Below are 25,718 nucleotides of genomic sequence, written 5' to 3' on the forward strand. Positions count from 1 at the left end.
CGGTACCGCCCCGGCCCCGCGGTACCGCGGTGCCCGGCGGAGCGGTGCCCGGCAGGGGAGACTGAGGCAGGCGCCCGCAGCTGGTCTCCGCGCTGCGGCGAGGAGGGCGCAGGCGCCCGGCCGGCGGCGCCCTGCGGCTTCACAGTCCCTCTCGCGTTTGCCCGGGGCGAGTTCGGACCCTGGTCCGGCCGCTTCGCCCCGCTCGCGCTGCCGGATGTCYCGGGGACAGGGCCGGGCTCTGCCGCCGGCCCCCCGGCGCGTCCGGCAGGGAGGGGGTGCGGGTGGCTCCGGCTGAGGAAATGGGAGAGACCTGGCCCGGCTCCCACCCTCCGCCTCCCGCCCCACCTCCGGCACGGCGCGCTTAAGTCCCCGCCAGCCGGCCGGGCCCCCGCTGCGGTCCCCGTCCCGAGCCGTCCCGGCCCGTCCCGAGCCGCGCGATGCTCCGCTGCTTGCTGCTCTGCGGCGCCCTGGCCTGCGGGGCCGACCGGGCCGGTAAGGGGGTCCCCGGGTCGCGGCGGGGCCGCACGGGGAGCGCCCACGGGGCGGCCGGGCGCCGGCTCCCAGCCTCGGGCCGCCCAGCAGGTTTCGGGGCCGGCGGGGAGCCGGGGCAGGCGGCGGGGAGGCGAGCGGCGCCGGGTGACGGCTCGCCTCTCTCGCAGCCCCCCTCGCCTTCACCATGCTGCAGCTGACCCGCGTCTCCGACGGCCGCTCCGACTTCTGGGGCAACGCCACGCTCGACGGCCGGCTCAGCCACCGCCTGGAGGGGTTCAACGTCAGCCAGGTGCTGCCGCTGGAGCCGCCGGCCGCCTGGGCCAGCAGGGAGGAGGACGTGGTCACCTACCTGAACTACTTCAGCAGCGTGGTCCAGCTCATCACTAGGGAGAGGCCCATCAACTGTGAGCGACAGCTGGGGACAGCGAGGCTTCGCGGGTCCCACCGGCACGGGGATGCGAGACCCTGGAGGGGCATGAGGATGGGGATGCTGGACCCCGCGGGAGTGGGGATGCTGGATCCCGCAGGGATGGGGACGCTGGCCCCCGCGGGAGTGGGGACGCTGGCCCCCGCGGGGATGGGGACACTGCGGAAGGGGAGCCCTCCCTGCTGGGCAGTGCTGCCGGGGCGCGGGGACAGCAGTCCAGGGAGAGGTGGGTGGCAGGGTGTCCTCCTCCCAAGCGAGGGGAGCGGGTGGGGACACGGGCACCCGGTTGCAGAAAGGAAACGCACCCCCTATATAGAGACGAGAATTTCTTGGTGGTATAATTGRAGCCTGAACAGTTTAATGGCAGAACCATTGCAATTTCAGTTGTAGTTGTTGCAGATAAGGAAAGAAAGAAAAAATGAATACCGCTATATAGAAAGAGCCTCAGGGCCAGTGATGCAGCTGAGATGGCTACACACACACTCCCCAGTGTCCATCTCTTTTCCGGCGGTTGTGCTCACCCTCCGCTGCCCCTTGGGGCACTAGGGACCCTGGCTGCAGGCTGGGGGGCGCACGAGTCGCCTGCATCCCGCGTCCTTCTCCGGGAGAAGCGGGATGCTGAGGGTGACGGTTTCTTGTTCCTGCCTCTCAGATCTGCTTGGGGTCGTTTCTATGTGCTTGCTAACGTACTTTTGCACTTTGCTCTGCGTTACCTCTGCAGTTACTGAGCGTGGGGTGCTTTGCGTGGGTTGCATACTTGTCCTCTCTTCTCGTTGTAACCCCGCAGCCAGCTTTGCCCCGCTGCAGGTCTGCATTTCTTTAACCGGCCATCGAGGAACGGTTTCCAGCCTTGGGGTTGTCCGGTGACCCCACTTCTGTCCTGGCCTGTATTCCTCCACGCTGCATCCTTGCATGAGGGTGATAGATAGCTCATTCTGGGTTGAAAAACTGCCTCCCCCTCCTGTCTGTATAAAATTAAAGTTGTGCCATGCAAAGATACGGWCAAGTAAAACAAATTAAGCATCGCCACCTGGTCATTAGAAAAACCACTACAGCTAACCCAGGTGAAAACAGAGCTGCAAGGCAGTTCAAAACGCGTTCAGACAGCGCAAACCTGACCAGCCTCCCTCCTGAGGCCTCGCAAACTCAGTACGTAGCCTCGGGCCTGACGCTGGCAATGGCAACCCGGGTTTAACGGGCTCCAGGGCTACCGAGGGCAGGGAGCAGAGGGAGGGAGCGCTCTCCTCCGGCCCGGCAGATCGTTCCCGGCGGGGCCTGACCTGCCTTCCCTCTCGGCCCACCGCAGACACCCAGAGCCTGCGCTGCCACCTGGGCTGCCACCTCTTCCCCAACGGCACGGCCCGCAGCTTCTACGAGGTGGCCCTCAACGGCACGGCCTTCCTCAGCTTCCACGTGCCCACCGCCACCTGGGAGCGGCGCTGGCCCCGGCGGGACGYGGTGGCCGCCTTCGCCCACAGGGAGCTCATGAAGTACCCGCAGACCACGCAGGCCCTCCAGCACTTCCTAAACACCTCCTGCGTGGACGTCCTGAGGGCTCACAGCGCCGGCGCAGGTTTGTGCGGCACCAGGCACGGGGGCTTCCGGCGCTTGGCCCGCGCACGGGCGGGCGGGAGGGACACGGGGGCCTTCCCGTCTTCCTCACCTCCAGCGGTTTTTCCTCTCTCGCAGAAAAACAGAGCGGCCGGTCGCACACCCCCCTGGCGCTGGGCCTGACCCTGGGGGCCTTCGCCCTGGTGGGCATGGCCACGGGCATCTTCTTGTGCACCGGCGGGAGCTGCTAGCGGCCGGCGCGGCCGCCCCGCGGCGGCAGGGGACGGACCCCGCATCGCCCCGCGGCGGCAGGGGACACCCTCTCCCCGGCCTTTCCGCCACCAGCGCGCCGGCTGCAGCCCTCCCACCGCCGCGGACTTGGCTGCTCGACTCGGCCGGCGGGTTCCCCGCGCCGCCCCGGCTCYGACCGACCAGCCCAGCGCTGCCTGGCGCCGGGGACCATCCCGCCCGGCCCTGGGCACCGGCCCCACGCCGGGGCGGCGCTGTGAGGATGCCGGGCAGCTTGCCCGCTTGGCATGGATGAAAAATGGATGGGAAGCGGTGGGTGCGAAAGCACCAGAAGAAACATCCAAAAAAAGGTTAGAAGAACGGCCTGTGGGCCGTTAATCAGGTGGGGGAATGTGAGTTTTTGTCATGCCCAGGAGGCCGGAGGGCGTTAAGGGAAGACCCAGCAGAGTGACCCCAGGAGGCTGCTAACGGGCACCGAAGATCTGTCAAAAAATCCGCTTGCTGTTGCCGATCCAGGAGACGCAGCGCGGACCTGATGGCCAGCAGCCCATGTCGCCCGCGTTGCGCACGTGCAGCCCTGGCCGGACCCCTTGGGCGCCCGCGCGCCGTGGTGCTGGCGGGTGCCTGGGCATGAGAGCGCGCGCGCGTGGAAAATAACCTCGCTTTGAGATTTTCTGTAATAAAATCCTCCCCTTCCACGCGTTCTCRCAGTGCGTTTCATTACGCTGATTAACCGCGTGCCCGAACCGCGCTGACGTGAGGCTGGGAGCTGCCTGGCCCCGGGGAGGAAGAGGAGCTGCAGCCCTCCCGGAGGAGCCTGGCGCATCCCTGCCGGCACCGGCTCTCGGGCRCGGGCTTTGCACCCGCTGTTGGGCCGAGCCGAGCGGCAGCCTTGCAGGTAGGGAGGGCTCGCGGCGAAGATACCCCACGTCCCGGACTCAGCGTGAGCCACTAGACACCGTGGAACAAATATTGAACCCGGGCTTTGGGGTAAAGGGTCTCATTTCATCGCCCCACTGTGGCCCTGTTGGAGACCATTGCCAGCATCAAGCCACAAGCTTGACACAACCAAAGTTGAATAGAGACAGCAGCAACCAGATAGTTTTTCTGTGCAGAAYGAGCGATTTTTGACTCTCTTATAAAGATGCGGCCTAGAGCAACACAAGCCTGGTAGGGCAGCAGAGGCCTCAAGAAGGGGGGACACCAGACATGGTGCGGAGCAGTGACGGCATGGGGTGATGAGCACCGGGGCACTGGAAACCCCAAAGCTAAAAACTACTTCTTCTGTATAATAGACTTTGTTTCAGTTCTCTTTCTTTCCTTTTCTGCAATAACTAGACCTGAACTAATAGTGAGTCTTTGATTAGACTGTGCAGATTATGCTAATAAGAAACTCTTGGCCATTTTCCCCCCTTTTGCCCATTACAAAATTTTGAGCATAACACTACATCATGCTTTCCTCTGCCAACACGAGGGCTGGAAGCACCAGCGCTGCCTGGCTGCAGCTCGCTTTGCGTGCAGATGACCACGTAGCTCTGGGCACCAAACCTGGGCAGGCCACAGGGCCCACGGGGCAAGTCACAAGGAGCTCTCCTGCTTTAATTTCCGGCTCCTTCATTTCTAAATAACTTTTCCTCCTGGTCAAAGCAACCAACAAAAAGAAAGGGTGGGCTGGGGAAAGATGGGAAAAAAAACACATGACTGAAATGGGATGGGAAGATGACATAGCGGTGCCTGCAACAAGGGAGTTGGAGAGAGGTCTCAAAAGACCACATTTCATCTGCTCGAGCTGCCAGGTCACCCTGGCCGGAGTCCATCTCTGGAGCCAGCCGGCTCCTCCACCAGAGCAATGCGTTCACTCTCCCCTAGCTGGGTCCGTCGGTGATGGAGCCACAGCTCTCCCCACCCTTTAGTGGATTCATTTGCGAAACAGAAATGCCGGCCAAGATTTAAGAGGAATCAAAACAGTGACAATAAAACATATGAATGTCATTGCTCAGCATCTCAACAAGCGGCCTTGTTGATAGCTCTGCTACGTGCCAAGCCCTGCGGGGCTGTGGGGTCCCCGCCGTGGACATCGGGAGATGGGGTGCTTGCTCTGAAGGTCAAACTTAGCCTTGCAATCCCTACATCTCCCCAAGAGAAAACACTTGTTAACCACTTGCAGCAGGGAGAGACCAAAGCATTCACATCCCTGCAGGCCTCTGCTTTCGGCTCTCCAATCGCTGGTGTGTGCAGACAGAGCTGCGGGGCTGGCAGCCTCGGAGGTTTCTCTGGCCCTTGGGCTCCCAAAAGCCTGCCCGCCCCAGTGAGAGGTGGGCCAGCCCATCTCCAGAGCACCTGCTCTTCCTACGCTAGTGCCAGAAGACATTTCATGCTGCAGTCCTGAGACCTGCACATTTTACCAGAGCAATTCTCCTGCAGAGGCCTCCCTGTGCTGCCTCTCCTTGCTCCTGTTTGGGCAGCAGAGCATCGCTCCTGTGGGAGAGCAATGGCGAACAGGGGCAATGCACCAAGGCTTTGCAATGCGATTCCGTACCTGGAAACAAGGATGGAGCCGGGGCAGGATTCCTCCTTGCTGTCGCACTGCAGATGGGAGCCAGCTCTACCTCCGTGGGAGATCGGTCCCAGCTGGGATCCGCCAGAGTTGAGGTGGGTTCAACCAAACCTCTCTGCAGACCAATAGCTTTGGATTGCAGCTGGGTGACTCACCCACGGGGTTCGAGGTGCTTTGTCACAGCAGGGCAGAAGACCTGCTCCATACCCTGCCCTGCCTCCTGATCCCCAAAATCAGCTGACCAGGAGGCAGGATGCACACAGTGGGCTCCGGTCAGGAGTGTGCCGTTTGACATGGGCTTTCAGCAGAGCTGCTGCCCGGGGCGCTCTTCAGGCAGGAGAAACCGGAGCATCTGGAACAGCAGGGTTGTTTTGCTTCTTGCTTTTGAAATGCGTCATCTTTTGGACAGATTAGGAAGTCTCTACTTTAAACAGCTCTGGAAAAGCCTTTTTCCTGCCTGTTGGGCCCCTGGGTTTGCCTGGCCAGAGCAGAGGGAAAGCGCTCCAGAAAGCAGCTGCACTGCCACGCTTTGGAAGATGAGCTGACTTTGCTGCTGCCTTCTTGAGCCTTTGAGAGCGATCACAGCCAGCACTGGCTAATCCAGAGCTGGTCTCTGCCCAGCACCACTTGCTGGAATCTGTCCCCCACCCCAAACCATGGCCCACCGGCTCCCCACTGCCCAGGCACAGGACTCCACACACCTGCAAAATGCAACCTGCAGCACTGCTTGGTATGCAGCAACATTTGGACCTTGGGAACACCAAAAGGGTGGAAAAAGGCAGCAAAAGGTGTGACAGACTTTGTCCAAACTTTCTATAACATGCCTGTCCAGAACCATGACCATGGAAAAAACAGCCCAAAACAGCCAGCCCTGTATCCCAGTGCCTCCTCCCTGATGGTGGGTAGCACCTGCATCAAGGATAGGTACGACAGCAGAGAGCGAAAGGAAGGATTATTGCAATAATAYGCTCTTTCCTTCAACTCCCCAGGACCTTTGCTCCCCACCATGCTGCAGACTCCCTCTTCGCTGAGCCCCCAACATCTGCCGCGGAGCAGCGCAGCGGCATGCTGTAGCCACGTGGCATGGCCACCTAGTCCCCAAGCGGGGAATCACTGGCTGCAGCTGCAATCTGTGTTTCTTCCAAAGCGCTACCTAAATATTTACCACCTCTTTGGCAGCTGGTATCCACATCCATGGCCTGTCCTTTTCCAAATTTGGCCATGCTTCCGCCCTCAATTTTATCTCGGAACAAATGCCAACGCTTAACTGCGTATCCTGGCAAACAAGAGTTGTTTGCAATTTGCTCTTTGGTTTTCGCTTTCTGCAAAAGGGCAAAGCAACCGCACGCATTCCTTTGGAGCGCTTTAATCAAGCCCCGTGTTCAACATCTCCCTAAAGCAAACAATCCCGATCTTTTATATATCACTTGCCATATGAAGTTTTTCTTCCACATGCCAAATAGTTTCCATCGCTCAGCTCTGCTATCTTTATTTTGGATAACTGTTGAGATAAGATGCCCAGCATTGAAGACAGTATGTTGTTCCAATGAGTAAGACGATGCCAGCGTACTATTAACTGAATTTCCTCTTCCCCTCCGTACATGTCCCATGGGGGGCTTAACCAAAGCACTCCCATGCGCTGGTATTTCACAGAGCTTGCCGTGGCTAAGGGTTTCCCTCCGCGGCTCTGCTTGATTCAGAACCAGCGTAATGGGAATGAATAATCCCCTTCCAACTCCTTTCAATGGGCAGCGCACGGACAGCACACGCTGTTATTAAGAGCACTTGCTCAGACATCAGAGTCTTTTCCTCGGGCCCTGACTCAGAGATTAGGTTAGCATAGTCAAACACCAGCCTCCCGCTGGGGCACGCAAGGCTCAAGTTACAGGGAAGGGAGACTGCTAATTTGTGGGTTTAGAGATCCTGGGTGCTTGAAACGCAGTCAGCRTGTTCTTGTCTCACCGACGGAGTCTAGCAGGAATGTGTGGTCCCCAGTCGTTCCCCCCTCCATCTCCTGCTGGGGAAAAGCCTTTTACGCATCAGCTCCTGTGGCTCCGTGCAAGGTCAGCCTCCCCTRGTCGTGTCCTTCACGAGTCTCCAGCCCGTCTGGCTGCTCACAAAGCAGCCTTGGCTCCGAGCCCCAGCCTCAGCTGGTGGACTCCATGCCGTGCCCATCTCCTTCCCCAGGGCCATGTCTTCAGGAGCTGCTGCAGCCAGTGATGAACTGTAGCTACTACTCGGACAGGGATGGAGAAGGCAGAAGCCGGGGCATTTGGAGAATGCCAAGAGCCGGGAGAGCCTGGCTTTAGCCCGCGAGCTAACAGCAAAATGTGAGTCATCGCCAGGAAAGAAACTCTTGGCCACGGATGTACTTTGTGCATCAACTAGAGAACACCCCTGAGAGGCCCACAGCTCAGCCTGCTCGAGCCCAGCGCACGCAAGCCTGCAGTCCTGCTCCCGTGGCTGGGCTGAAAGGCATGATGAGGGACAGGTGCTCGGAGGGGGGCAGAAATCAGGCTAAGAGCACTTACTGTGAAAATGGACATGCTGGGCCGGAACAAAAGCAGTGGACTGTCTTTGGCATCTCTCCCTGCTGTGGGGCAGGATCACCCCCCACAGCACCGCTCACGTTCTCCCAGGAGCAAGGACTGTCTCTGGGCAGTGTCCCTACATTACCCCCAAGGAGTACCAGCTACACCAAACTTTCTTTCTATTGCCAAGTTGAAGTCTCCTTTACCGAAAATTAAGCTGCTGCATCTTTCCTCATCATCAGGACAGGAAGAAGGGCTTATTTTCATAAACACTCCACATTTGGTGCCTGGGATGACATCATCATCTCTTTTCTGGACTAAACAAACTTTGTTCTTTCAAGCTTTCCTCAAAAGCCACATTTGTGAAGCCCCAGATGTTTTTGCTTCTGGAATTTCCAGTTTTAGCCCATCTTTCTTAATGCAGCCGTAAGCCTCATTGATGCAGGGGTGAGTGGATTTGTTACGTGTGCAACCTCAAGACAGCGCTAGCTTGTCCTCCTAGAGCAAGAGTTGCCTTTTTGGGCAACATATTTTTGAGCTGTGTTGAGTTCGGGGTTCCTAGAAGCACAAAGATCTTCTTCTGCCACATTATCCCTATCCAGTTAGGCCTTCTTTATTTGTGCATTTGCCTTCTTTTAGACATGCAATGACTGACTCTGCATGAGGCAAATGAGACTGGGGACAAYGCTGTACCACTGAGGAGACAGTTACTTGCACAGCAGGTAACCTCAGGTTTCCATCTGGCTTTTGCATCCTCCACCCCAAGGTTCAACAGTTCTTCTGCCTGTGGCAGCATCCTTATCCATCAAATTCTCTTTGTTCTCGCAAGACCATGGGAGGGGTGTTGGTGAGGAGTTATGTAGGAAGGCAGAGGCTGTTGGGGCTGACTCAATACCTGTTTTTCATCAACCCTCTGCTCCCACACAAGAGCTGGCAGATCCCCCAAAATATTTAATAGCAGGGGAAGGAGCTGTGCTGACTATGTTTGAGTCCTTCGCTGTAGGGCGTACGGGTGCCCAGGAACCATCACTGCCCTCTTCCTTTTCCTTTCAACTCCCAGGTCACTGTGCCGGACCCAGCCAGAGGAAACAGGAGGAGAAAACTGGCTTTTGGCCAGAGTCAATATTGAGCCTGGCTACTTAGCAATCTGTACAAAAGGAGGCTTTTGGGCAACAGGATACCACCATGCAGCTGGAACATGCTGCATTGACTGTCCATTGCAGAAAGCCCTCGGTGCCACCCTTCCTGCCACAGATGGGCTGTCCCCTCAGTATCTGCATGGTGAGGACAACTTTGGTCTGAGCAAACAGTCCTCTTGCGAGACAGTGAGCAAACAGCACTGCTGCTGCTCCTGCAGACTGTGGCACTGCTCAGCCTGACAGCAATGGCATGGGAGCAGAGATGTTGTTCGCTACCTAAAAGTCACGTAAAATGCCCCAGAGAGGAATCCTAGTTTCAGAGCCATTCATCTTCCCTTCCCAACCGGGACCATGCCACCAAGGTTTTCAGACATGCATTTAAGCAGCTGCACTCTGGGAACAAGCACTGCAAATTCAAGTGCCTTCAGAAGGTGAGCAGCTTTCTCCTGGCATCAGCCGCTTCTTCCCTCTTATCTCCACTGTCCGTCTTTTACAAGTAGAAAAGTTCAAATATAGATAAGTGCTTTAAAATAACAAGGTCTTAGGAAAAAAACAAACCAGTCTGCACTGTTCTTACAGAAAAGTTTCCGTGGAAGGGAAACTGTGCTGTTTGTGAACACTTTCACTCCCTGCCTCGACTCTGGGATAAGGACAAGAGGAGTGGATGCTCTTTGAGAGTTTGACCTGCTGCGGCGAGAAGCAGGACAGCAGCAGCTCTGCCTGGCTGCACACCTGGGGAACAAAGCACCACGGGGCCAGACAACTCCTCAGGACTCAGGTACCCCTTTCTGAAGCTTCTCTGCACGGCCCCAAAACAGTTTACGACAGTTTGTAGAGTTCAGGAGCCAGCCAAACTGTGGGGCTGAGAGCTTTGACATCTAGTCTGGGATGGGCAACACACCTTCACATGCAGCAAGTCCAGACCATGCAATGACAGAACTGGACAAGCCTAAGGCAGCTGCCTTTGCTTTCTCTCTCCTGAGAAGAGTTTGGTTGGCAAGATGCCTTCTGGAAAAGGCACTACTGAATCCTACTTTAACCCCAAGGTCTACCTTTGCAAACCTGTGCTAGTAAGGGAAGCGGCTCAGCCAAGCAGCTGAAAAACAGGTGGTCTTTTCCAAATATTTAAAGTGATCAGGGATAGACCTCTCCAAGCAGGATGCTTTCTCTGAACTACTTATTCCCTCCTTACATGTCACAGGACAAATATTTACAGTGAAATCAGACCCCAGTATAAGAGTCCTCACTTTCTCTGAGCAAATGCTCCATAAGAGGTATTTCTCCCAGCAAAAGAAGTGAAGGGAATATGTGCCAATACCCTGAACCAGGAGTGTGAGGTCCCCACTTCAGAAAATGAAAGACTGGCTTGCAGCTAAGCTTCACCATCCTTTCTCGTGCTCCATGTTTTTTTCTGTACCAGAAAGGACCCAGTGATAAAGTCAAGCCTTACAGAGTAGCTATTACCCAGCACCCTGAGCCAAAAGGCTCCAGGTTGGGCTTTTTCTGTTGCTTTTCTCCTTCTGCATAAACATTTTAAAGGATTGAAATCAGAAATTTGCCAGCCTTCCTTTATCCAAAGTTGTTTCATGCAAAATGCTAAGCCAGGGGCACRTGCTCGCTTGCTTAGCGGCCTGAAAGGGCTCTGCAAAAGTTACCTGACCTTGGCCCATCTGCTAGAATATCCGCTCCCAGGCGTTGTCCAGGACAGACAAGTCCTTGCCCCAGTGTGGCCCTGGAGTCCTTGTCACATCCGTTCCTTTGGCTTTCCAGGGAAGGCAGTGATTCAGCTGAAGGGTGCCAACAAAGAGTTGATGAGGGCAGTATTATCTTGAAGCAGAACCAAGTGAACCTGTGGTTAGGACCTAGAGGAACATGCAGAACTTTTGGAAGTGATCAGAAATGTTCACTTGAGAAAACAGGATCCCATTTTAGCCAATTAGTGACCACAGGCTTATTTAAATACCCCCTTCTCAAAATGGCAAGAACTTGTTGTGAGCCATTCCTGAAACACATTTCTAGGACCTGCAATCATCCTAGAAGATATAAAGCTTCCATTGGGCAAATGGACCAAGACCAAATGAGATGTAACTGGACCCTGGGAAGCACCAATGTACGCTACTGCCTAGGAGAGAAAGGAAGCACAGGAAGACTGGAAGCTTTGTTTGAAGGTAGGAAAAATGGAGAACTCCAGCTGTGCAGACACACTATGTAGTAGCAGGGGAGCAGTGGAGGAAAGGAGGACAGAAGTAAGTGGGATTATCTGGTAGGATTTTGGAGTTTGCAGTTCTCTCCTTCCTGCTTTTCTTCCTGGCCCATGTTTCTTTGAATTACCTGCATCGCAAACAAGGGAGCGAGCCTGCTGACTTGCTGTTCAGTCTCACCCTGGCAAAAACTGCTGCTTCTGCAGCTGCTATTGTTGCTGTTCAATATAGCAACGGCTTCCCAAAGCAGTACAAATCCATGGCTTAAGAAAACACTTACAGGAAGAAAAAGAATTATCAGGGAAAGGAAAAGCAGCAGCAGGAACAAGTACTTGTGCTCAAAATGAATGCACTGCCTGCTGCTAGGGGTGGGGGATAGGAAAGGTTATGCCATAGCTACAAAAAGTCCTCAGGCACAGAAGCACACAGAAGCTGAGATCTTGGTGCAAGGTCCCAGCTTTTTGGCTTTGTCACAACAGGCTGTGTGTCTGATGAAGCAGGCAATGTTATTTGGATAAAAGCAGCTATCGGGCTCCAAGAAAAGTATGTTGGTTTGGCCAGCCCTGCCTTTAAAAGCGCCAAAAGGGAAATGGCCTATTGCTACCTCTTTTCTGCAGACCCCAACTACAGGAATGGCCTCTTGGGTCACGCAGTAGGGTTGTTCAGCCGAGGCTGCCTGCTGCATCAGTTCAGAAGCAACAAGCATACACAGCTTAACGGGAAACATAGGTCTATGGTGCCTGTAGTTCTGGGTCCTGCAGTAGCTGACATTGCCATGCCACCCTTGCAGGCTCAGCTGAGAGGACAGTAGCACCTCTGCCCTTAACCATGACATGAGCACCCTCAGCACACCCCCAAATCTGCCCCCCTTCCTCCGCGGGGCAGGATGCACTATTAAACCTCTGTGTCCCTACCGAACGAAAGCACCTGGTGACCGCCAGAGGCAAGGCGCAGGCGCAAACTGCTTTCGCTTTGTCTGGGCTGCGCTATAAAACGAAGGGGAGGAACAAATCCCAGGCAAAACCAGGATGAGAGGAAAGATAGTCTCATAGCTTCAGGCAGACAGCTCTTACCAGCTCCTGCTGAATGCAGGCTGCTTCGGAGGCAATGCGAGCAGCTCAGGAAGAGCTAATTTTGGCAGTATGGGCTCGCATCAGTAGAAGAATAGGACGACAGGCAAGGCCACTCGCCTGAGAGGAGCCATCAGTAAGTGGCCTCATGGGGCTGATGTAACTGGAACCAGCCCCACGCACGGGGATATGAGGTGTATTTCTTTGAAATCAAACAAAGCTAAGCGGGGGGGAGGCAGCTGGCTCTGGGCCTAGAAGGAGCTGGTCATCAAAAGGGCTAACACTCAAGGTAGCAACCTCAGCCAGGAGAGGATTTTGAGGAAGACTAGCATTGAAACTAGATGTCTGGCAGCCAGGGTTTGGCTCACCCATCTTTCTCAGCTATTCCCGAAGCCCCCCACCTTGCTCTGCCAAGGCAAACGCTTAAAGGATCCAACAGGAAGCCTTCCCTGCACCGTTTCCGATGCGTCAGCTCCTGCTGCTCTGCGAGGATTTGASGCTTCAGTAGGACACTGCTAGACAACTGGCTGGCAGCAGGCAGGCATGGTCCAGAGCTCTCCCCGTTCAGAGGTATTTTAAGTTAAAATAAAATAAACAAACCAAGAAAACCCTGGATTGCCTGCTGCTGCTTCCCAATAAACATTTTTGTGTGGAAACATACATCCCTAGCATCCATTTCGCAGGTGAGGGAGGCAAAGGATGAGTTATCAAGCCGTTGCTGCAAGGATCCCACTTCATAGTCCCTAAAAGCATGGAAGGTGCAGACTGCTGTATCACGCATGAACAATTTTGCCGCTTACATCCATGTTGCAATGAGCCAGATGGCTCACTTACATAGGCACCTTTGAAGTCTTTTTTTAGCTACTGCTCCCAAAGTACTAGCAAAGAACACGCAGAGGTGAACATTTCTGACAGGGATGCCTAAGGGAGCAGGGCCTTCACGACACATACCACAGCAGCACAGGTACTTCCCAGCCRATGTACCAGGCCCTCAGTTCAAATAAAGCAGCTGCAGAGCTTTAGCTGGTACTAGCAGCTGTAGTTTCACCACTTAAAGCAGCTGGATGCTTATATCACAGCAGGAGCCTTTCTACATTAGTCCAGTAACTCATAGCTACACCAGCATCAGTTCTGCTTAAATACATAACCAGGTAGTTTGCCATTCCAACTCAAATATCTTTATTTCTGTGCTGTTAGCTTCACCTGTCCTCATAGAGGACAGAGTGCAGGAGGTAAGTGAACTTTTCCAGCCAAGCTGTCAGTTACAGTTGGGGGCAAGTAGGAAGAACCAAGACCACAAGGAGTCATTTCCATTATTTTCCAAAATCCCACGGTATGAAGAAGGTCTGAGGTGTCTTTGCTAAGCCAGAAAGTTGTTGTGACTTCAAAAATCAAGACCAAGTGTTAACTTTTAGGACAAGAGGACTTCTTGGCAGCTAAGAGAATCCAGAAGGCTTAAGAGACTTCTCATTACCACTGCTTTCTCAACCACGTGTGGAGCCCTAACACAGCATATAAAGCTCTTCCTGCAGTCCACTCTCAACAGCACCTGTACTCTGGCCCCAGAAACGCATTCTGAAACAGTATCACACTCTGGACTCGAAGGGGAAAGGAAGAAAGGGCTTGGATAAAAAAGAGAAACTTAGAAGAGACTGACACAAAGGACAAAAAGCAGGAGAAGCTATGAAAATATGTTGAGATGGCCAAGAAAAGTCACATCAAAATATATTTAAAAACCAGAAATTCCAATCTGTGTGGAATTTAAAACTCCTTTTCCCACTTTTTTCTGCTCAAGGAGTCTTTTCATTGTTCCAGGACATTGAACACTATAGGCAGCACCAGTTATGTCCTGAAAAGGGTAAAGTTTTCCCCAACTTGTCTGAGCACTTTCACCGTTTACAAAAAAAAAAAGAAGTTATATATACCTCAACAATTGCCCCACCCTCCCTCTTTTTCATTCTACAATGGGCAGGAGAATAGACTTCAGACAAATCTGACTTCATTTTCAATTAAGTCCAGTTTTTCCAAACTAATATCCCTGCAATCCATTGTACACCTTCTGCACTGATCCTTGCTTCAATAGCTGTTTGAGACCTGCAAAGAAAAGAAAAGAGCGAGCTTTAGCACAGTACAAACGGGACTCTGCATTCTCTGCTCCCGCTACACCTGCACATCTGACTTGTGGGCACTGTGACACCAGCATTTCAAGGCTTGGCCCGACACAGCTGAACAACGCCGTCTAAAGTGCTGGCATATCAAGAGCTTTATTAAAAAAGCAGAGGTGCAACACCTTTACTCCTGCTCATTCAACATCCCTAAAAGAACAAACAGGACCAAGGCTAATAACGCTGTAACAATGCTTTCATATACACTCAGGACCACAGAGGACTAATGGATCCAGGCAGAAAAACGTTTTGTTACAAACTCAAAACTCAGTGTACCACCTCAAGATCTTCACAGCTGGGTGACAGATAAAACTGACCCCCAGAGCCACTTCACTACTGAAGCTGAGAGCAATTTTGTCACCCTAAGTACAACTAAGAAGAAATAGCTTTTGGTTATTTCTGTCTCCCCATGCTCCCTCTACAGTCAGGGAGAAATCTGCTAGCGCTGAGTTTGGAAGGGCTACGTTGGGTTCCTCTAGCGTGCAAATTCAGAAGGAATCAATGTGAATGATTACAGAGCAGAGGTTTTCACACTGGTACATGGTGCCTGTGGATGCTGTTGTCCACTGTAAGCAGACCCTGAAGGCAGGTAAGAGAAGCAAACTCGCTATCAGCGGACTTCGGTACACTACACAAGGCTACGGTCCTAAAGCCACTGCTTTAGAGAGGAGTCTAGGAGATTACATCACCAGGCTGGACTCAGCCTTTACAAATACTGCCCCCTGCAACAGAGAAAACCAAGTCATAAAACATTCCAAAGGACTGAGTGTGCCGATGTCCTGTCAGCATCGACTTCTTATCAGAGCATGATAACATAAGAGAACAGAGAAGTGACTCAGCCCTGAAACCATAACAGTCCACCTACTGGGGTCAGCAGGGAGAGACAGAGATACCTCTACCGCTACTTAAGGGTCAAGGCTGCACAAAACTGACCAAGGGAGGAGACCGGCAAGAACATATGCATCACTCTGCTTTTCCAGAGACAATTAGAGGGGACTCCCTCTTCAATGTCAGCCTGCAGGCATGCAGCCAGCACACCCACAGCCCTGGCCACCAGGCTCCTCTGGGCATGGCAGCACAGCTCTGCTCTGACCCACYCCAGAAATGGAACTGACAGGCCTTGCTCAGGCAGGACCAAGGCRGTGAGACAGCAAAACTCCACACATGGGGAGTTTTAAAGTTAAAAAATTAAGTCAAGTTGCTATTCCAACCTGCTATTGGATATGCTCCCGCGTCAACCTTGTGAGAACTAAGCATACTGGCAGTTGGCTTGCACCTCAACCTGACTTAGGGGAAGGAATAGGCCTGTTTTCCAGGATGTGATCTCATGACCACCAGAGTCCAGACTGTAGCAGTCCTGCACTTGCTCCCACATGCTCCTGTCCTTCTCCCTGTGCAACCATATCAGGAGCCGTCTGATGAAGCTAGGCACCTAAAAAACAAACCTTTTTTGTGCTGGTCATCCCTGGCTGCCTCACTTACGTGCAACAGTGAGGCAAAGGAAGGGGTGAAACAAGTGACTGAGGACAGATGAATAGAGGGGTGGGAAAGAAGATGGGATCAGCATCCTGTCTCAGATCAACCTGCTCTGCAACTGAAGCTAGATACATGGGGAAGGAGGGCTGGATGTTGTACATTTGTAGAACAGATCAGATGAGGTTGCCAAGAAAATGCAGCAGTGGTTGTCATCTTTAAGCAAGGTATGTATACAAGGAGACGCAGGATCAGTAATTAAAAGTCAAAAGATTACCCGTGAAGAAAAACTAAACTTTCAGGCATACAAGTCCTTCCTCAGGAGACCCAACTAAATGATAATACACCTCCCTCCAAACCTTGTCCTGCTTTTCTACTCTCAGATCATTCTGGCTACAAACACTGTTGTCCTTTAAGACTGTTGTTTTGATGTGTAAGGTAAGGCCACARTAACCCTGTTAAAATACTGGAAAACTGTCCTGGAAGTAAGGACTGGAACGGAGATTGCTCTCTGCCAGAGATGTAGTGGCTACTGAACTCTTCATGTCCCCTCTTGCTTGCTCTTGCCCAGAGAATCTTGAATTCTTCCCTGCTTCCTGAAACACCCTCAAAGGAGGGTAAAGTGCACCCCCCTACAGAAAAGGTGCTAATCTCTAAGGAAAGGTCATTCTCCAGGGGAGTGGAAGGTAAGTTCACTTCCCCTCCACAGCCAGAGGAGACTCAAAGCCACTTCCTGGCTGATGTGTAAGAGGATGTGTCTTCTGGCTATGAAGTTCTTTGAAAGGAAGGACATAGCTGCAGAAAGGTTTGCTCCAGCAGCCCTGAATAAAATGGGATCAGCAACATTCCCATGCCTCTTGTTTTCTGCTAGCTAGCTCTAGGTAACTGCATGCTGGCCTGAAGAATAGCCTCATTAGTGCACAGGATATTTTGACAGGGTGGCCCCAACCTCAACTTTCTGGATTTGGTTCTGATAACCAGGAATCCTGAGGTTTGGTGTTACCACACCTAACATGCTTACTGGAGCCAACTTTGAGATTTCTTTTTACACTGCTAACAGATGATAAGTTGCAACACAATCTGCGCACTTCACTGCCTGCTGTTACACTCTGAACACTCTAGAGTTAAAGCACAGGATTCAAAACTCCAAAAAGTACAATAAACAAACATCAGTAGAGAAGAACTAGATGCAAGTCAAAAAGTCACCTCTGATCAGTAGGCAACAAATTCCCTGATGTCACACCGACAGGAAAGAGAACACATTGTTTCTCTGACTCTAGAGCTACAGGCTGACCGGAGCAGTGCTCTCGGAGTCAGAGCATCTCCTGACTGCCCCAGAAGCCATACACWCGGTTATGAGATAAGAAATTGGGACCTGTGCCAACAATAAGAAAGAAGGATGTTTTGAATTCCGAGGCCTACAGCCTTCTCTTGAATGTGCACGCTGAGCTGCTGCCATGCAACACGGACAGAGCTATTCACTTAAACTCCTTAAATCCCTAGATGTTTGGAAATATTCTAGCATACAGAAACATATCTGACTACTTACCCAGTCACCCTTCCCCTAAGATGGGTGGAATCACTTCAGAATTCAGATGTTTCTTAGACAGGCTCATGCCAGTACCATCATCTTCTTGTTCATGGGGTATTTGTACAGGCACGCTAGCAGTTTTAACAGAAAGATGCAGGCTTCTGTCACTGCTTTTTACCTACAGTCTCTTYACAAACTGCCAAGAGCAACAGATGTATGAATGCCACATGTAATTGAGAGGAGCTGCCTTTTGAAGTTTGGGGAATGGCAGCAGAGCCTGGTAGCAGGAGACCTCACACCAATGCAGTCACTGCTCTCAGCAGTTTTCACTGAGCACAATACTTGCTGACTGTGGCTAATAGGGTGGACAAATCCCCTCAAGGAGGGGCAGGAGGAGTTATAAATCTTTATAAATCAGTATCTTGCACCACTGAGCCAACTACTAGTCTGGGGAGACAGTGCACAGGTTGACTAACACCACCCAGTCTGGTGAGACAGCATATTCTGAACACGCAAAGCGGCACTGCTTCTGTTTTTGGCACAGATGTCGGAGAAGCAGAACTGCTTGCCTGTGATGGAGGCTTGGGCAAGCAGTTACCATTGGCACGTTCTCAGTGCAAGCAGGAAAGCACTGGGGCCAAAAACACAAAACGGGTTCACTTAAAGCACGGCCCAGAGGCACAGACCTCGCAGCCTTAACAGCCACGGAACTAACTGTGGCAGAAAGAGCCACAGAAGATCAGGCAACAGAGAAGCTGCAGGTAAAGCAGAAATTCCCTTACGAACCGGGCTCAAAGTTGTAGTTAGAACAGTGCTGCCCAGGCAGCAGTAGCATGCTGTAACACTGAAATAACCCCACCCAGGGTTTGGCTTCCTTCTACAAACTTGAGGGGTCCAGGAGAGCTGTGCATTTGCTTCCTTCCATCAAGACAGCTGTCAGAATCCAGCAAATGGCACCTTCAGGATAAGAAAGYATGATGGTCTTGGCCAGCAGGAAGGAGTTCTTGAGACAGACCAGGATTCTGTCCAGAAGAGCTCACTGCTATGTGCCAGGAACTCCTTTGCCCCACAGCAGAAGATGGCTCCCTTGATGCCTACTCTGATGCCTTGAGTACTTCAGCAGAACCTACTGCAGAGGCTACTGAAGTAGAGAGGAATTTCCAGCCATGACTCAAAGCTGAGAGTAAAGGATTTACTCTCCTGCCAATTCTAGGATGTTTACCAGGCTCATCCATGAGCTTCCATCTGAGCGCTAAAGCCGGGCAGCAGATCTCCCCTACCAAACAGGTCTATGCATCTGCATGGTCTCCTCCTTCCTGGTATGCAAACAAAGTGCTRCTGGTGAAGGGAGATGGAGGGAGGAATAATCCTTCTTCTAATGCTGCACAGCTCTGTTTACCMCTAACAGTAGATGTTTTTTCACAAATCTCGCCTCCAAAAAAGTGGAAGTTTGGGCCAGAAAACAGCTTAGGATCCCATTCTAGCAAAGGCAAAGCAGGTGGGGGCTAATCCCACTAAGTCCTTCAATTCAGACAGACTGCCAACTACAGGCTTGCCAAATACTACATCCCAGCAGTGACACATCCAACCTAATCTGGTTCCCTACAGCAGCCAAGATTGCTTGCTTCAAAAAGATAGCAAGTGGAAGTTACTCACAGGGCATTGGGCCAGCTAGGTTGTGTTGTACAATGGGTACAGGGACAGGAGAGCCCTTCTTGACCACTACAGATGTRCACTGGTTCAGTTATACCCACTTATCGCCTTTGGTGAGAGATCTGTGCAGCCCACTGCTATGACAGAGTTTTTAAAGCACACACCTTCCCGCTGTTCGTTTGTCAGCTGCTCTTTGGGGAATTCCACGTCAAATGTTATTATTAGTGAGCCTTTGATATTATTGTTATCAAAATTTGGAAGACCCTCTCCTTTCTTCCACAGCTTGGCCCCAGGTTTTGTAATTTTATCCCGAACAATGTGAACCTAGAGACAAGAGAAATTTCAAAACATTATTACTATTCTGTGCACATACCCCAGTACCCCAAATGCTCTTTCCAACCCACTGAAAAACTACAACTGATACCGATTTCTTGCCAAAGTCGGCAAYGTTCACAGGGATCAAGGCAGCATTACTGCTAGGATGTATGACAGTACAGTAATCACAATACCTAAGACAAAACATGTAATGGCTGCTTCGACAGCCTGGAACCTAGACCTGCACTGTGCTCCCCTTTGTAAAGGGCCCATTTTGTCTCTGAGAATTGCTCTGGCAGTTAGAGGCTGTAGCAGAGGGGATAACGAATACAGCCAGCAGCTGCAAACAGCCCTGAGCAAAGCAGCCCAGGCCACAGGAAACCTGCAGCTAAGGTYTGTTTACACAGAGCAGGAAAGCAAACTGTTGCCTCACCTTGTGCCCATCCAAGTGGGCAATATCCATTTCAAAGCCTGTAAGTGCCTCGACCAGCGAGATTGTCACGTTTGTATACAAGTCATCTCCTCTTCTTTCAAAGACTGGATGCCTGTAATGAAGAGAAATTGGAACTTCTTTCCCTTAGGAGAAACAGGTCCTCTGGCTTCCCTCCCCCATTCCCCCCCCTACATCATAAAAAGGAAATGAAGAATGAATGAAATTCAGCATCAGTTTCCTGATTAAAATACATACTACTAATAACCTTTCTATTTCTAGTGCAATGGGTGGTAAGGCGTTGTCAAGAAGYTGTGTGACTCAATTTGCTTAGTAGTATGTTTTCTTACAACAGGGAGAGAGATATAAGTTTATGGAAAAAAAGAAAAAAAATATATATTTCATGACTCATGCAGGAGCTAAAAACTTACTGCAGAATTCAGGCCAAAYAAAAAGTGAAATAACTTCAAAGAATTTTAACAGTGGTGAGTCCAGCTACTCTAGCATACTCGGGGTTAAACGTTCTGCACAGGTCTGAGTACCAGATCACCAGCTGCGCCAACTCCGCTGAGGGGCAAGCTACATGCTAGCAGAGCAGGCAACACCAGCCAGAAAACTGCTTGTAAGCTTTGTTTATAATAACCAAAGTGGTCTAACTAGGCAGGTTACTTACTTAAGAACTTTTATTCGGAAGCGCAAATCACCTGGCTCTCCRTCCACATGGGGTTCACCTGTGAAATAAGAAAAGCTGTGCTAAAAGGAGCTAGATACTAACAACCAAAAAACCAAATAACCTGTTAAACACCCTATGGATCTGTTCTTCACATAAGTTACAAAAAAAAAAAAATCAATTTCATCCTTACATGGCTAAAACCTTGCTGATAAATATTTCTTAATAAAGAACCTAGGATTTTCAGATTGTTGCCTCAATGAATTTGTACCTCTCTGCTCTTCTGAAAGACTTGCCCACATGTTAATGAGGCCTGTCCTTTAGAGGTTAAAGGATTTCATCTGCTTGGACRGAGGGAATTCCCCCACACACTGAAGCCTAGAGCAGATGATTCTACAAATTCTTTGAAATATCAGGGTGTCCGCAGTACCAGCAAAGGGAGTGGATCTCAAAGCACAGCATTACTGAGGCTTAGCAAAGAATRTGCTCCTGGACTTCAGCAGCATACACGAGATACAGCACCTAGTTCTGATCGATTCTCCAAAGCAGGGCTTGGACACTGCCATGAAGACCAGCCTTGCGTGGCAGGAACAGAGCAAATAATCAAAGCTGAGCAGTGTGGCAGTGCCCATATACGTACCTTCACCAATGAAGGGATATTCCATACCGTCCCTCACCCCCGGCTCTATCTCCACTTCTAGTGTTCGCTCTTCGTTCACAAGCCTGTAAAGGGGAAGAGGGGGTAAACAGGAAGAGCAGGCAAACAGTTGTGCTGTGTTAGCCGCAGCAGGTGGTAGCACCTACTTATTTTACTGGTGTAATGAGAACATCCCCCCCAAGTTAACACACATTCTCTCCCTTCTCACATCAAGATTGGAGGGCAAGCAGTGCTGCCTTTCTTGTACGCTAACACCTAGTGCAGAAGGCAAAGTTAATGACCAACATCTGGATGCACGACTATGACACAGTATTCCCTGTCCAGTTCTTCACAGTTGGGAACTGGGGGCTTGTCCAACTTTGCTTATGTTTATGCAGATTTAGTTGTGGAACTTATGCTAAGAAGCTATTGTTCAAGGAATAAAGAACTGAAAGAGCAAATTGGGAAGCATTTCACCTATTAGAGCTGGCCACTCCTACTGTAAGGGTAAAGACTGGCTCCTTGGAAATGAGAAACTTGCGGTTAGTTTCTTCAAACTACCGGTGACTTCCTGGTAGTGCAGGCACTTTCCCCCACCTAGTGGCAGGTTTTGATTAAACATTCGTACTGCACTAAAGAGCGTAAAACCTCATACTCACTTGACATTGGGACATTCGTCACAAACAACTTCTTGAGTCATCTGGAAACGTCCAGGGCCCAACTGGGTGGTCCTCATCTCCTGCCGGCAATTGCATTTCCGTTTGCCAGGTGCCTGTCTTGCCACTGGCTTGTTTCTAACAACCTGCAGGAAAGAAAGAGAGCTTCACACAAGCACACGGGCCAATACACCCAAGTCTTCAAAAAGGGTTGGATTTCTCTAATAATAACATAATATGATACTATATTTGACACCTGAACATAATTTGATTTTTTTTACCCATTCTCTGCTGCCTCCACAGTAGCTGCACATGATCTTGCCAAGACATCCCTGATAAGACTTTCCAGCTCACACCCTCTTGCCAATCACGCATTAAAACACTAAGACACCAGAAAATTGTCTCTGACACTACAGTTGCTTTCTTTTTCTCTTTTTGCCTGCACGTTTTTCTAAATAGGAGAGGTAACACTAGGCTGAAACACTTGACACCTTTGATTACAATAGCTCCCTTATTCCAGTCTGGGAAAGTCATTTTGAGCTGCCCATTTACCCAGGCACTCGCACAAACTCAAATCAACAAAAATTCTAACAAGTAGAATGCAGGGATTGCCAGCACCATAAATAGAACTTGCAGAAAGAAAGAGCACCATCCATTTGCTGGGTACATAATCCAGAAAGTTGCATTTAAATATTTGGCCATATAAAGAGGACATTAAAACCCACAACATGGTTTTAAAAAAAGCTGAAAACACAAGAATTAAGCTATGTGCTTGCAGCCTACGAATGGGCCTCAAATATCACCAAATAAAGAGGGAGACCAATAATGTCTTTTTCAAYCAGGCTACTGCAAAGAGGGAGTAGCTAAGCACTGGCAACTGATAAATAATAACTATTATCACAAGAAGCATCTCTTGATAGGCAAATTTCTGATATCAAAGATGAATAAACATATTGTTTCTTCAGTTAAGTACTAGCAAACACTCTCACGACATCCTCTGCTCTCATTGCCAGGTACTCAGAAAACAAGGACCTATTTTGGTTCCATTTTTTGCAGACACATCATTCCCACCAGTGGCCAGGCCAGTAATTCTCAAACTTCAGATCACACTGAGGACACTAACAGAAAAGCAAGCAAACTTACTTCCACAAAGTTTCCTGAATAAACCTCCTCCAGTGTAACTTCCAGGTCCACGATGATGTCACTTCCTCGGGGAATGTTCCTGTCTTGTTGGCGAGGATTCCCTCCAAACATGAATCCAAAGTCCCCAAAAAAGCTACGGAGTAAAACACATCTGTTAGTTCAGAAAGAAATTCTAATCAGACAAGGCTTTGCTGAACAGAGCTCCCCTAGGCAGCAGCGACAGGCTGCCTGGCAACTGCTTCCAGCGCTCTGTAAAACTCCTCCACAGCAAGCCTGAATGCTATTCCTCAAAACAGACCGGCAGACGGTGGTGGCTCTCACCCAGAAGGATTACATGAGAAAAGCACCTTAATGAATTATTTTAGCAAATTCGCTCCTAGCAGAAACAAATGGACCTTAAACAAACTGAGCAACATGCGAGCGCCTTCAGGTTCTAATGATACAAACTCCACAGTTGCTCTGTTGTATAAGTCAGCACAGCGTTACTTCATAAAAGGAACCCCGAAGTGCACTCATGACCTGTGACAACAGGTTAAACATCAGTCGGAGAACATGAAAAAGATCCTACATGTTTAATGCAACACCTTACACATCGCTCACATTAGCGATTCAGTTTGCCAAGCGAGTAACAGCCACGTGTTGAGGAAGAGAACACTGGCTCCTATTCACTATTCTTGGAGAAAGGACCAACGCAAGATACACAAATGAAAACAGCACAGGGGGATGTCCGCTGTACGCCTATTTCTTCAAAAACCCAGCTGACACTTGAGATCAGTGCCTCTTCATCTCCCTCCTGAACAGGTAAAAGGAGAAGATCAAAGACCGGAACGTACAATCAGAGCTCTGACCACAGAATAGCCTAAAGGGACGAAGCCTCCTTACTGTGAGAAGATGTCTCCATGGGAGCTCTGGTGCCCATCCTTCAATCCCTCTTCGCCATACGCATCATATTGCTTCCTCTTCTCCTCATCCGACAGCACCTGAGCAAAGGGAAGGCAAAGGGACAAGACATTCATCTACGGCTGAACTGGGTTATTTAAACAAGCCTTTGAGATKAACCTTGCCAGTACTCTTAACTGAAGGACAAGCAGCAGAATGCTGTATGTTACAGAAGTGTTGGCTAGGACTTGCTTGCTGAATGAACTGGAAAATTAAATATTTAGTAGCGAAAAGCTATTATTAGAACAGCAAAACACACAAGATACAAACATTACAGAGTTTACCATAGTGACTTAAAAAAGAATCAAAAGGGAATAATAACTCAAGTCAGCCCTACGAAGCTGAACACTCCATGAAAAGCCGCGCAATACCATCCTTGGTCTTCAGGCACACACAGAGCGCATATTTCTCCACAGAGTATTTTACAACTGCTAGCAGTGATGGCAAGTTTGCCCACCAAGCTGAACCTGCCAAATATGGTAACTCTGTGACAGCAAGAATGCTGGCCCTCATTCCTGAAGGGCAGCAAAAGTTAACAAGAAGCAACTTCAGCATTAAGGCAGAATTAAGTACCCTAATACATGTACCATTTCTCAGTATTGGTCTTTGCTCTGCCCCCCTGAGATCCAGAAGTTTCTGGATCAGGTTTAGTCTTCCTTCCCTTTTCTCCCCGACCTRAGCTCCTGATTATATTTTGGAAGACTACAATTGCCAGGCCAGCTTCCAGAAGGCTGGAGAGGAGTAAAAACATGTGAAGAAGCAACTCTGCTGGCTAATGGATGATGGTTTATGTAATGTAGTATTCCATTAATTTTAGATATTAATGTATTATTTGTACACTATCATATTATCACAGAAACAAGAAAATTCCTAACACTTATATGATTCCCTACTATAACAATTTTTTCTCCCCCAACCTTAATATTCCTAGTAAAAGGCAAGCCAAAACCTTTTACCTCATGTGAGCCAAAATTACTCACATCCCATCTATACATACAAACAGATTGTTCCTGTGCCAATGCTTTTAGCTGATGCAGCTCTATTTTTCCTCGATCTTCACCACACRCCGAACTATTAATAACTAGCAAAAAGCTTGAACTTTCTGCCTTTATTTTGCTCTGGCTAAGCATGCTGTGGGTTTTATACTTTCCTCGAACAACATAAATACTCTAATCTCACAGGGAGCTCCTCTAGCTTTGTTCTTTATTAGGTGTAGTGTCTGGAACTTGATACAGTTTTGTAATAGGGGGAGGAAGGATTGCACCAGCAYCTTATAGGGAGGTACTAGCATTTCCTAGGAAGCCCTCCTTAAGGGTGTAACACCGGCTCAGTTTCTTCTTGTTCCCCTGATTCCTACGGACGGAAAGTCACAGGAGACAACCTGTTGGCCAAGCTAGGCTTCACACCTGGAGCTTGCTTTACCACGAACCCCACCAGTCCTTCCTACTGCCAGGGAAGGCCTCAGGAGGATGCATTAAGCTTCTCTTGAGTCACCTATAGACTTCGCCTCGCCTCTCAGCCCTCCTTCCCATGGCAGCGACGCCGGGGCTTGCGATGCTCTGCCCCACATCGATGCGCTGCCCCACATTGCGCAGGCACCGGGCTCCGCAAGGCGGCGGGGCCGGCGAGCACCCGCCAAGGGCGGCGGCGGCGGCCCGGGCTCACCTCGTAGGCCGCCCCCAGGTCCTGGAACTTCTCCTGCGCCCGGGGGTCGTCGGGGTTCCTGTCGGGATGCAGCTGCAGCGCCAGTTTCCGGTAGGCTTTCTTGATGTCCTTGATGGAGGCGCCGCGGGACACCCCCAGGATCTTGTAGAAGTCCCTCCTGCGGGGGGGAACGGGAGCCCGTCAGCACCGCGGCCGCCCCGGGCCCGGGCGGGCCGGCAGCCCCG

At 50.8% G+C, this 25,718-nt stretch overlaps 2 protein-coding genes across 2 annotated transcripts; one reads left to right on the forward strand and one right to left on the reverse strand.

Moving 5' to 3' along the window:
- The first annotated feature begins 226 nt into the window (after positions 1–226).
- Positions 227–10,733, forward strand: PROCR (protein C receptor). The gene is given in 4 exon segments (XM_026073712.1): positions 227–492; positions 660–896; positions 2,226–2,492; positions 2,609–10,733. Coding segments are annotated over 4 exon segments (810 nt in total). The 5' UTR covers positions 227–299; the 3' UTR covers positions 2,722–10,733.
- Positions 10,734–13,907: 3,174 nt separating this feature from the next.
- DNAJB11 (DnaJ heat shock protein family (Hsp40) member B11) lies at positions 13,908–25,663 on the reverse strand. The gene is made up of 9 exons (XM_026073713.1): positions 25,495–25,663; positions 23,773–23,870; positions 22,891–23,023; positions 21,751–21,893; positions 21,095–21,177; positions 20,458–20,515; positions 19,788–19,899; positions 19,204–19,363; positions 13,908–14,311 (listed from the first exon to the last, which is right to left on the reverse strand). Exons 3-9 carry the CDS (start codon positions 22,999–23,001, stop codon positions 14,247–14,249), a joined length of 732 nt encoding a protein of 243 aa, XP_025929498.1. The 5' UTR covers positions 23,002–23,023; positions 23,773–23,870; positions 25,495–25,663; the 3' UTR covers positions 13,908–14,246.
- Between the last annotated feature and the right edge of the window lie 55 nt (positions 25,664–25,718).

Source organism: Apteryx rowi, unplaced genomic scaffold, assembly GCF_003343035.1.
Source record: "Apteryx rowi isolate R43461 unplaced genomic scaffold, aptRow1 scaffold_375, whole genome shotgun sequence".
Taxonomy (NCBI): Eukaryota; Metazoa; Chordata; class Aves; order Apterygiformes; family Apterygidae; genus Apteryx; species Apteryx rowi.